A 12,321-nucleotide genomic window follows, 5' to 3' on the forward strand; every position below is an offset into this window, starting at 1 on the left:
AAAATGTTAGGGCAGACGATTTCAAGTGTAGCATTGGAGGCGACAGGCACCCTTCAATGCAGGTAAAAACACCCCTGAACTAAACCATGAGGATCGTGTAAAGGTCATACATAAAAAAATTCCTTTTTGCCACTATTTCAAATATATACCTAATAGCAGACGATATTAAGTGTAGTTTTAATAGCGGCGGACGTCTTGAGGGACTATGGTTAAACCCTGAAAGTGCCCTATTTTCTTTTTGAACTTAATTTTTTAGAAAATTCACACTTACATATACACTGCCCATAGAAGATACGAGATGGTCAAATAATGGAAAAGATGCGCATTTAACGTGATATTATCATGTTTTAAAGAAAACCAGAAAATTTGATATGCCAGAAAAACCGAAAATTTCCGAGTTTGTTTTTATTTTTTTCTGATTTGAACAGATACAAAAAATAAAAAAACACTTTTTCGATGCTTCTTTTGAGCTTTACAAGACACTCTTGAGAGATTTTCAATACACAACGTTTCGTTTCGGAGAAATCATCGTTTATTTTCTTATATGGACCGTAAGAATGTACGACACTCAAAAACACAAAAGTCGGAAACTGTTCGTTTCAACAAGATGGTGTACCTGTGCACTTTTTGATCGTATAAAGAGCTTTAACGCCGAATTAAGCTTTGGCTAGTTTTGTATATTTTAATTTCATATTAGTTATAGTAGGTGAAATAAAGCAAACTTTTTTTAATTGTTGTTAGCTAATCTATTTCAAAACTGCACCACGTTACCATCTGATCTATCCTTTAAAATGCTAAGCACTTAGGTGGTGGGGTGTCCCAGGGCCCCTAAAACTACTTAAAATACACATCGATGACATTTTTCTCAAACCACGACCATTCAAATTGCAAATGGTTTCCAGGCAACGACATAAAGTGCAATTTACCATCTCGCTCCATTTTCATTAAGCCTAGGCGATCCTGCGAAACGACCAATAAGCGCAAACGTCTTCGTCCGAATTACCTATACCTGCTTGTACAGTTCAGATTCCTGCAACGTTTGTATTTCCTTAGCTTGTCCCGGTTTGTAGAACCCGAACCATTCCGTTTCCATGGGTTGCACTATCGTGTCCCCTTCGAATTTGATCATAACAAAATTCTTTAGTGCCCTCAAGTTGTCGATGTAGGACTGGTTAATCGCCCTTTCGTTATTTATGTCTGCCAAAAAAGTGCTGCCTTGCTTGTATAGATCTTCATTTAGAGGATCGTGCCAGTAAGTGGCTTGAACTAATGAGTGTTGCAGCCACCTAAGAGAAACGAAAATATTAGCTCAGTTTTAATGGTAGAACCGAGGGGTAAACCGCGATGGGAAATCAGTGTACACGTTTGAGGAAATCTATGGGAAATCATAGGAATTCCGGAGGAACTCCTAGGAAAGCTAAGAATTCCAAGGAATTCCATGTGTATTCAGGAGGAATTCCAAGGAAATCACAGGAACTCCGAGGAAATCAAGGGAACCCTAAAGAAATCAAAGGAACTCGTGCTGCATTTTATTATTTAATTTGGTCTTAACTAATTTTTTTATTTGTTTATGGTATTTTTCTCATTTAATAATGAGTTTTTCTCATTGCAAATAGGTCTATTAAAATATAAAATAGTGTTTCGTCTAAGGTCGTGTCTTTATCCGTCCGTCCGTCCGTCCGTCTAACTTTGCGACGCTACTAGTTCTTTATCTTAAGAGCTATTGTTCTACTTTTTTCGCTATTTGGTTCGTTATGGTGTCGAGTCTTGTACCAAGGAAGGAATTTTTTCTGTACCGCTTACAAAAAAAAGTTATTGTAAAAAAAAAACAAAAAACCGTTTTTTACATGTTCCATAATTTTACCCTTTTGCCGTTTATTAACGATCCTAGAGATCGTTTATAATTTTGCATTGCTATCTGTCGCCTGCCGGTTGGTCTCTCCGTCTGTTCCTTTGTCTGTCTGTCCATCTATCTGTCCGTGTGAACGATAACTTTGTTTAGAAATGTTCGATCGCTTTTACATCTCCGTTAGTTATGAACTGAATTGCATGAAATTCAATATGGGCATAGATTTAGCCATATGATACGCAATGCCAAAAGTTGAATCGAATCGATTCAAAATTCACAGTGCCCTTTTCGCATCTCGACCATAAACCGAATTGCAAACTTTTTTACTTATAAAAGTATTTGAATGAAATTTGATACATAGGCACTTGGAATAAAGGAAAATCAAACCCCAATTTCAAAATTTGGTTTTGCGCATGCGCAGTGCCAACTTTTTTATTTATGGAAGAATTTAAACGAAATTTGATACATAGGCACTTGGGATAAAGGAAAATCAAACGCCAGTTTCAAAATTTGGCTTTGCGCATGCGCAGTGCCAACTTTTTTATTTATGGAAGAATTTAAATGAAATGTGATACATAAGCACTTGGAATAAAGGAAAATCTAGCGCCAGTTTCAAAATTTTATTTTGCGCATGCGCAGTGCCAACTTTTTTATCTATGGAACCATTTAAGTGAAATTTGATACTTAGGCGCTTGGAACAAAGGAAAATCTAACATTAGTTTTAAAATTTAGGTTTGCGCATGCGCAGTTCCAACTTTCTTATTTAGAAAACATTGAAATGAAATTCTTCTCATAAACTGAAATTGAAGTAGCACGTCAACAATGGATTGCCCATGTGCAACGCTATCTTTCATATTTGTGGCCGGATTTTTACGATTTTAACAGAAGTTGCATCTTACAAATGGGAAATGAATGCAAGTGGAAATGCGCTTTATGTAAATCGTTTACGATTACCTTTTTAATTTGACACTTGACACTTTTATATTTTTTTTATGATTTACCTCGGGTTTTACTTACCAGGAAATTGTTAGATCAACGGAATAACAATGAAATAATTAAAAAACTTTAAAAAATCAAAGGAACTCACAGGAACTCCAAAAGAAAATCGAGGGAACTCCAAGGAAATCAGAGGTATTTCGTGGAAGTTGGAGGAACTCGGAGGAAATCAGGGAAACTCCGAAGAAATCAAATGAACTCTGAAGAACTCGAAGGAACTCAGAGGAAATCTAATATTTATAGGAAATCAGTGTACAAAATTTGGGTTGCGGTTTACCCCTCGGGTAGAACTATTTGCAAACCTGTAATAAGCGGCATGATTGAGTATTCGCCTGAGATAGTCACAAGTTTGGTGATCTACTGACAGGCAGTTTGGTAGACCGTACACACCTTGGTGTTGCCCTCCCACGGAAACCATGGTTCTCATTTTAGGTACGGGACAACGTTGAGCCAGTGCCCTCCTTTATAAAGTTGAGAGAGTATTTACTTAGTTATGTTTTAGCGACATACATAAATTGAGATCCTTGCGAAAATCCCACGGCGTTATATCCCTTGCGCAGCAAAGGATCGGCTTGAATCATTTCGCACGCCATTGTCACTTGCTTATTTGGATGCATGAAGTAACTGTTTTCGAAGTCGTCAATTACGCTGTTGCCAATTTTTAACGAAAGCATGTGGACGCCGGGTAAACTGTCGTTGAGGTGTTTTTGTATTGCTCCCAAACTGTATGGAAAACAGCAAGCGTCCCCTGAAATTTAAATCCGATAGATTAGTTATGTCTTGATGGTCGTCTTTGGCATTTATAAATGTATTTAAAATAGATTTTATAGAAATAACGGGTGTCCCAAAATTAACGCAAGATTTGAATTTGCCGCCATTTGTGCGGTGAAGTGTTGGCAACCCTGAAAAAAAAGCAATTTGACAGCTAACAGTGTAGGGTTATTAAAAATGGAGCGTTACACGATAGAACAACGTGTCTTCATTATTAAAGAATATTTCAAAAATAGTGAAAGCTTGGCGGCTGCAGTTCGAAAATTTCATACAAAATATGGTCGGAACAGTGTTTTAACTTCGTCAACTGTGAAGAGATTAATTGAAAAATTCATGGAGACTGGATCCGTTGGAGACGCCAAACACACTGGTCGTCCAAAAACAAGCCGTTCGAATATGAACACTATTCCGACCATATTTTGTATGAAATTTTCGAACTGCAGCCGCCAAGCTTTCACTATTTTTGAAATATTCTTTAATAATGAAGACACGTTGTTCTATCGTGTAACGCTCAATTTTTAATAACCCTATACTGTTAGCTGTCAAATTGCTTTTTTTTCAGGGTTGCCAACACTTCACCGCACAAATGGCGGCAAATTCAAATCTTGCGTTAATTTTGGGACACCCGTTATAAAGAGCTTTCTAATGATATCCTCTTTGTTAGGGTACTGTGGTGAATCGTAGGGTAAATACACTGATTTATGTACCACTCCCCTTCTCCCAGACTCAGGCTTCTCAGATGACAGTGTTAGCAACCCAGATTTGACGTTGTGTCTTGTAGTATTAGCGATCCTCGTCCACTAGTTCTTTTACTTGAAATAGTACAGAGACAAGGTAAATTAAAAACACGATAAGAGGTAGGTTTATTCCTTCATTAACATTTTGGAAATGAACTCTTTTTCATTTACAATCCACACACGCATTTAACAATAAATGCGCTATGGAAGAGACTATCTCCCTCGGCAGTTAGGGAGCGTACGGTGTTCCAGGGTAGTGGCCATACCAACAAAAAATAGCTTTTCAATAAATTGAAAAATTAAAAGCTTCAGTCATTTGGAAAGCTTTATACTCAAAGATATTGCTCAAAATCGTGATTCAGGACATTAGTAAGAACCAATGAGCCCTTACCTTTCGGTTCAATACGGATAAGCGACAGTGCTCGGGACCGATTGGCACGAAAACGTGAACTGGTATCAAGGGTTGAAATGGTCTGCGGTTTATAGAACCACAATTTAAGGAGCTGTTCTATCCTCACAGTCAGCTGCAATAAAATGGCCTGCGGTTTCAGAACCTTAAAAAGGCTAGCTGGCCCTTTAACAACTACCCTAAACCACCCCATATTTCTCTGAAAACTCCAATGAAATAATAAAATTAAGATATAAGGAAAATACAAAAGAAGCAAGTAATTAATTCTTTCAGATAAATTTCATTGTAATTTACATTAGCTGCTCGCATATTTCGGCACACTTAATTCCAATGACAAACAATTGAGCGGAGGCATAATTTTGCAAGAGCTAAATTTTAATTAATAATACTAAATTGATTGTGATCGCATCAAATTCCACTTTAATTAAGTCGTGTCCCCAAACCACGCCCCCAGTGACTGTATTTGTGCATTTATGTTGATACAATTAGACCACACGCACGTATAAAACCTACGTGCAAATTATTATGTATTCCATCAAATTAGTGAATGTTAAATGAAAAGTAATTACCTTAAAAATCGTTTCCTTGACAACACTGTTTGACATATTTTGATAGCGTAGGCCGGACTCGTTTCCGTCCAGGAAATTTCGTTGCTTAGCAACAGGCTACAGTACTGGATTGGCATATTTTGAGGTCTAAATTTGCTTCGAGAGCGTAGGCATTCCCGAACCATTTAAGAAAAAAACCAATTTGAACCATTTTTGGTCTAAGTCGGGGCGATACAGCGAGTGGGACACGAATTCTTCTTCTTTTTTTCGCAGAAATTATAACATATTGACAGACAACGCTAGCGGCTCTACTGAGATGTTTCTTTCTTAATTTATAAAGATCACCACAGTGGGTGCAGCATAATTATTTTTCATGTTCTCTTTTAAGAGCAATTCATATATTTGGTGGTTTTCCAACATGAAAATAACGAATAAAAAATTACTTTTTGAAAATGTTTGATTCTTGATTTATTAACAAAGCAAGGATTTGTACGATTTCTCAGTTTCTTTAGATTCTTCAAACGTAAAATTCTTCATTTTTTTTAAATCTTGGTTGTTACATTAATGGTAACTTTTTGCATAAGTGAATGGTTTGTCATCAGTATACAGTGCTATTTTTTTACAAGTAGACATAGGGATTTACGTGTATTGTTTTTCCCTACATATGTCTACTTTTAAATGATGAAATCCCTTCAGAAGGCGCCTAAATTTATACATCCACAGTAACTTCTTAAAACAAATAAAGATCTGGTTGTCATATTAATCAATTTGAATATTGTTTGAACATACTTCACCGAAAATAAATCCCTTAAGCTGTTACCGACACTGTACCAAATGACAATATCAACTTTTTTTTCGCACACGTACAAAAATAAAAATACGGAAGCCAACGCATTAATATTCCAATTAATTGTCACAGCCAGATTTTTATTTGTTTTAGAAGTTATTTTGGTTGCATAAAATTAGGGGTCCTTCAGCAGGATTTTGTCATTTAAAAGTAGACATAGGGAAAATCAATATACGTAAATCTTAAGATCCTCTGCAGAGGCACCTCTAAAAAGCATTATGCGAGCCACTCTGTAGTTGGGCGCAAGCCTGTTGAGGGCCCTGAACAAGAGAGGGATAATCAATAAATAATAAATAAATCACGAAATATATTTTGTCATTCTGAACAAACCTGATTGTGATGTTTATTTACGATTGTTCTTCATTCAATCATTCAATAAACTTTAAAATAATAGTGTTTATTTCTGAAACTCGATATCCCGGAAACGATTGAATTTGGGCACATTAAGCTTCTTACAAATTTTGCGTAAAATTAAGAGAACAATTGAGATATCAAATAATATACAGAGTGTTCCATTAAAAAAATGCAATTTTGATGTTCGGCGTCTTTATGATCAACCCCGTATAATTAATACTGCCTAGTAGACATTGAAGAACTCGAAAGCTTTTGTATAAACCTTTTTTCGATATCTTGTATATTTTCCCCGGAAATCGACTTATTAGTGACCCTGTAAATAATATTAAAAATTTCGTATTTCAAACGATTATTATAATTCTTCAAAATAACAAATATTTGATTTTAATCACTGTTGCATATTTCGAATCAGGAGATTTTCCGGTGAACGTATGCTATAAGACCAAACGCATTGGCGCCAAACCGAAAGTTATTTGCCCCAAAACCGAAACCGCCAAAATGGCACCACAATTGACGTTTACCTTATTTTCATCGAAAACCCTGAGATTTGTTTGGGACACCAAGTATATTATGTAAGTATGTGTTATTCATTTCCGCTAATTCAATTTATTAGAAGACTATTGTCATTGACTAATGTATTAGTCAATGCTATTGTTTACCCAAAAAATAGCCAGGTCGTAGGTGGATTCTGTAACGCGATGAACTTTGACATTGCTCCCATACGAACTTGATTAGAAAATTGCGAAACTTTTTGATAATACCGCTCACAAACTCCTATCATTCTTTGTTTGCGCTTAAATTTCTAGAATCGAACGAAATTGACTTACCCATTCCATGCCAGAGGACAATTGGTGTAAAGTTCTTAGGGGTAACTAACAAAACAGAACAAGTGAGAAGTAGAAAAACGCTACTGGCTGCCTGCATCGTGTAAATAATAATAAATCGTCTTGATAATTATGCGGTTAACCATACAAATGTGACGATTGAACAGATCATGCGCATCCAGACGTTAACTGTCAATTTGAAAGTAGAGAATAGCTTTCCTTGCTATACTTTCTTTTCTGTAAATTGGTGGATTGTGACCAAAGACCAACAAAAGTAATAATGAAGTTTATTTTCAGTTAAACGTAGTGGTGAGACCTTACAAAATTTACTATGAAGATCAAGTCACCTAGAAAGGATTGGTTTTCAACTCTGCCATATTATCGGTACCTTTTATTAGAAATCCCAGAGTGTGCACTCATTGAGTATCGGAAGTTCATTAAATTTTGCATTTTCGCTTGAACTAATTGCAGATTGTGCGCTTCTGAATTGGGGTTGGGAAGTAGCGGGGCTAAATCAACCCTTATATTTTTAAAGATACAAATTTTTTTGCAAAAAATATTCTTAAGGCACTTCGATATTTTAAATTTAATATTTAAAGAGTGAAAAAATAAATGCGGGTCTTAAATTTTGTCAGGTGCTTTGCAAAATTATTTTGCAAAAAAATTTAAAACATTTATTTGAGGAACGCTGAGATTTTGGCAGGATTTATTTCTCTTTTTAAAATTGTTTATTTATTATCCCTCTCTTGTTCTGATCCCAATTACAGAGTGACCTCAATAATGCCTTCTGCGGAAGGTCTTAAGTTGTTTTATACTACTCCGCTATTTACCTTACGAATTAGGAAAACTACAGAAAAACCTAATTCGGAGTAGCCGGTAGAATACTAATAACTGATCTAAGGAAATTCCGATCTCTGTCTCAGATGAAAAATTCTTACCTCAGTCCAGGTTCGAACATCCGATCTCTGGTTATGGAGCCCAACCCTCTACTGCTGAGTCACATACTCGTAGTAGGATATTTGCTACGGAAATACTGTTTATAATGTCTAGTGAGAAGTTAGTGTACGTTATTCGTGCAAAAGACGATAGAAAAGTGATTGTTTTGATTGACAAAGATCCCTGATTTATATTGGACATCAAGGGCATATACAGGGTGATACTTAGAACCAATTCGATAAATTAAGGAAGATTTTTTCGGAAATATGTTCGGGCACATGGCTTAGTATATTAAACTACAGAGTGTCCTACATTTGAGATATGACGTCATCCATTTTTTCTAAATAACAACCCTAATTTTGTGTGTCTAATCTTAAAGAGTATATCAAGTTACACATGTGTGCCAAATTTCAAATTTTTATTTCTTGTCATGTAGAAGATATTTAACATTTTTTTAAGACTTAAGACTATGGTAAGTAAAATTTCACACATCTGAGCGGGGTTAGTATTAATCGTTCCATTGTTGTGTTGATCGTTTGTTCCCCGTTTGTTGAAAATTTAAACAAGAAATAAAAATTTGGGATTTACCACACATGCATAACTAGATACTTGATACTCTTTAAGAACAGTCAACAAAAATTAGGGTTGCTATGTAAAAAAATAGTCCATGACGTCATATCTCAAATTTGGAACACTCTGTACAAAATTTAATTACATTAAAAAGAGCGCAGTAAAAAATACCAATCGACGTGTCCGAAAAAAAATTTACTTCGAATTACTGAATTTATTCCAAGTTAGAGACTCACCCTGTATCAAAACTATACAATAAAAAATAATCACGATCAAAAATCTAATAACTACTCTAAAATTCCAACTCTCAACGGGGTGGGTTTTGTAAGTCACCTGATCTTGCTCGAACCAATAACACTACGGCGTCCTCGGACGCAGACAGCTGCCGATATACGCACTCTCTCACACTGCAACTTACCTATAGCACTTTTCACTTACACGCACACATAACTTTCTCGATCACCTGGCAGGTAGAAATATTTAATTCTAATTATAAATAATATCCTGTCAAAATTTTAGCGTGCTCCAAATAGATTTTTCAAATTTTTTGCAAAATAATTTTACAAGCACCTGGCAAAGTTTAAGACCGGACTAAATAATCTGGTTTATTTATTTTTCGCTATTTAAATATTAAATTTAAAGGTATAACAACTTTGAAATGCCTCAAGAAGTTTTTTTGCAAACCTTTAAAAATATAAGGGTTGATTTAGTCAATTTAGCTGGATTTGCAATTCTGTTTTTGGGTATTATTGAAAAAGTTTGGGCAGCGTGCCTCAAATACCTACCGAAGAATTTCTACCAGCTCTCCTACTATTAGCGCATATCGGGTTCGGATCTTCGTTAAATGACGTGTAACTAAAGCTTTACGATTTGGGTTTTTTTCCAACATTCTCCTTCTCACATAACAACAAATTGCATTTTCTGGCACTTCCCCCAAAATTGTTTTTTAGGAAAAAGAAGAAACGCTAACGCTATTGTTGATGAATTGCTCCATTTTGTAATTGGTGTGTTGTTAAGCAGTTAACGAAGTTGTATTACACTAATTTTTATTAAAATTTATTGATTGGTCGCTACCGATTTCGGACGAGCTTCGTCCATCATCAGGCGATACGTCAGTATAGTAAAAAACGAATCATGAAATAATTCCAACATCTTCATTACTTATCCATTGGCACCTATACAATTTTAGCGTAAGAAACCTTTCCAGCGGTAGAGTAGCTATTTGGAAAATTATTGTTGTACAACTGTTCGGACTTATTTTTATAAACCGAAACAAATCTGGCAATTCACTTTAGAGCTTATATACACCGAAAGCGCAAAAACTAAAATTGGCAAAGATTAATCGTAAAATGTGCACGATTTGCATATCACATGTTTAATAGATGCGCAAATTCGATCTAGGAGGGAAGTGACATATTAGCGTCGATAAAAAAGTCAGTTTCCCGAAATTATTTCATTCCGTAGACCAAAGCGGAGCGTCCACGATTTTAAGTGGTTTCGGATATTGTCCATTGAACATCCTTTGAAAGTGCATTTTAATTCGCTAATTAACGTAAATTAAATGGTCGAATTCATTTCTTTTTCAGCAGACGGAACTTTAATCAATTACTCGCCTTTAAAAAAATTCAATTAGCGTTGTCATCCATTAGTTATATTATATGCATCCCGTTCGAGTAATGCCCTGTTTGAGCGAGAGAACAAACGGATTTTTCATAATGCTGTTTGAGTTCCACTAATATAAGGGTGCGTTTTGCTTGCCTTAATCAGACTAGTTTATAAAGCTGAAAAAAGCTTTTGTTGTATTTTGACGACTCTAAACAATGGGAAATACAGAGTAATTTATAATTATACTTCGTATATCTGCATTTTATTTAGGTACCTTCGTTCCATATACCTATACGCGCCTCGCTTTGTTTGCCGTTGTTTTCAAAGAGGTTTTCGTAATAATTTTTCCAAGGGAAAAAGTTCTTGTGTTGGTATGTATTTGAAAACGAGTTTAAAGAAAACCGCTAAGAAATTTAACATAAAAGAGAGATTTTAAAAGTCCATTCAAATGTTTTAAAAGTATTTTCTCATTTTTTAAAGACTGGCGTTGCGAAAGTGCTTTAATTACTCTTGGATTAGTCCGAAGCAGCTCTCGTACAGCGGTTTATTCTGAACACTAAAACATTTAATGAAAATCTCATTTAGGATCCAATCTAACTTCGTTTAACGTCCAAAATGACTTTCCCCTCGCCTCTACATTACACGCTAATCCGTCATAATCGTCTATACTTAATATTCGAGTACACCAAACATGTGGCATGAGGTGTTAATGTGCGGAGTCCAAACAAAAATATCGTGGGGTAGTTGTGCAAAGCCCGTTGTAATAGAATTTGCCGTTAGGGGATAAAGTTACCCCGAATCAACTTTCCAGGACTGCAGGAGAGAAAGCCTCACCACACACCGATGTTTAATTAATCAACTCGGAGCTGCTGCTTGGTTTATTAACAGCATTGATCATTGGTGTATTCACACAACCAACCGCAGACAAGATCAAAACCTGTACTCTTTTGTTAGTTTATTAACGACCTATTTATAAATTTAATGAATGCATTAGAGCCCAGATTAAAACTTGCAACTTTTCTAAGATGATGCTTTTCTACAAAAGTTGTTTTTTTCGTGAGCACTATGTACCCCAAACGCAATTATATTCAAAGGACATCATTTAGAATAATTGAGTAATTAGCATTTCTCAAGAGGGTCGTCAATAATCTGGAGTAGTCGGCTATTAGGTGTGCTACACCTCTTTCATTCTTTTCCCTATCCTTCGATCGCCCATGATACCGCCTAGGTTTGCAGCTATACAAGGGAGAACGTCATTGTTATTTTATTCAAAATTGAAACAACCAGAGGAATTAAACGGATAACGAACCCAACCATCTCTACTACAGTTTTGTGGCATTACGTGCATGAACTCTGAAGGAATTCAAAATGCTCCGCGCAGCATTTGTTATTGGTCGGCCAATTTATTTCTGTATCCATGTAAACATGGTATAATAAAAACATGTAAACTTTCCTACGTAATACTCATATTTGATTATCCCAACATGACCCTGTATTATTTGTATTATTTATAAAAATGTTAGCTTGAAAAGGTCGATAAAACCATTGAGTATAAAATTCTCAAATGGTCCTCTTGCATTCAGTAATATATAAAAATCATAGGGAAAGGATGTAGTAACAAAAAAACAGCGTTTTAGTAATAGCGGATCTGAAATATCGACAAGGGTAGTTATTTTCAGAAAAAGTGACGGCATTACTTAGTTCTTCTACCGCCTGGGGCAGTAAGTAGAGGTGATCACTTATGTAGGAACCCTCTGCACATTTGTTCCTGGTAGTCCATACAAAATGTAAACCACGGACAAGTGAGATTCGCTAAAACGTCGAAATTTCCGTACTCGGCTGCTAATGGCGCCTCGTAGCAGAGCTTCCAACTTA

The 12,321-nt window shown here is 35.7% G+C and overlaps 1 protein-coding gene across 1 annotated transcript; it reads right to left on the minus strand.

Annotated features, from left to right (window-relative positions):
• Positions 1-668: 668 nt before the first annotated feature.
• LOC116175042 (palmitoyl-protein thioesterase 1-like) lies at positions 669-7,493 on the minus strand. The gene is made up of 5 exons (XM_031493094.1): positions 7,339-7,493; positions 3,356-3,593; positions 3,148-3,306; positions 1,010-1,286; positions 669-960 (listed from the first exon to the last, which is right to left on the minus strand). The coding sequence occupies exons 1-5, from the start codon at positions 7,433-7,435 to the stop codon at positions 835-837; spliced, it is 897 nt and encodes a 298-aa protein (XP_031348954.1). The 5' UTR covers positions 7,436-7,493; the 3' UTR covers positions 669-834.
• Between the last annotated feature and the right edge of the window lie 4,828 nt (positions 7,494-12,321).

Source organism: Photinus pyralis, unplaced genomic scaffold (genome assembly GCF_008802855.1).
Source record: "Photinus pyralis isolate 1611_PpyrPB1 unplaced genomic scaffold, Ppyr1.3 Ppyr1.4_LG6, whole genome shotgun sequence".
NCBI classification, from domain to species: domain Eukaryota; kingdom Metazoa; phylum Arthropoda; class Insecta; order Coleoptera; family Lampyridae; genus Photinus; species Photinus pyralis.

Bases quoted from the DNA above. Each gene is read 5' to 3' on its own strand.
- LOC116175042 (XM_031493094.1), bottom strand. From the start codon at position 7,435: ATGCAGGCAGCCAGTAGCGTTTTTCTACTTCTCACTTGTTCTGTTTTG. The intron at 3,594-7,338 runs GTAAGTCAATTT...TTTAAATTTCAG, and splicing joins TGTCCTCTGGCATGGAATGG to GGGACGCTTGCTGTTTTCCA. The intron at 1,287-3,147 runs GTTTGCAAATAG...CGTTTCTCTTAG, and splicing joins AATCATGCCGCTTATTACAG to GTGGCTGCAACACTCATTAG.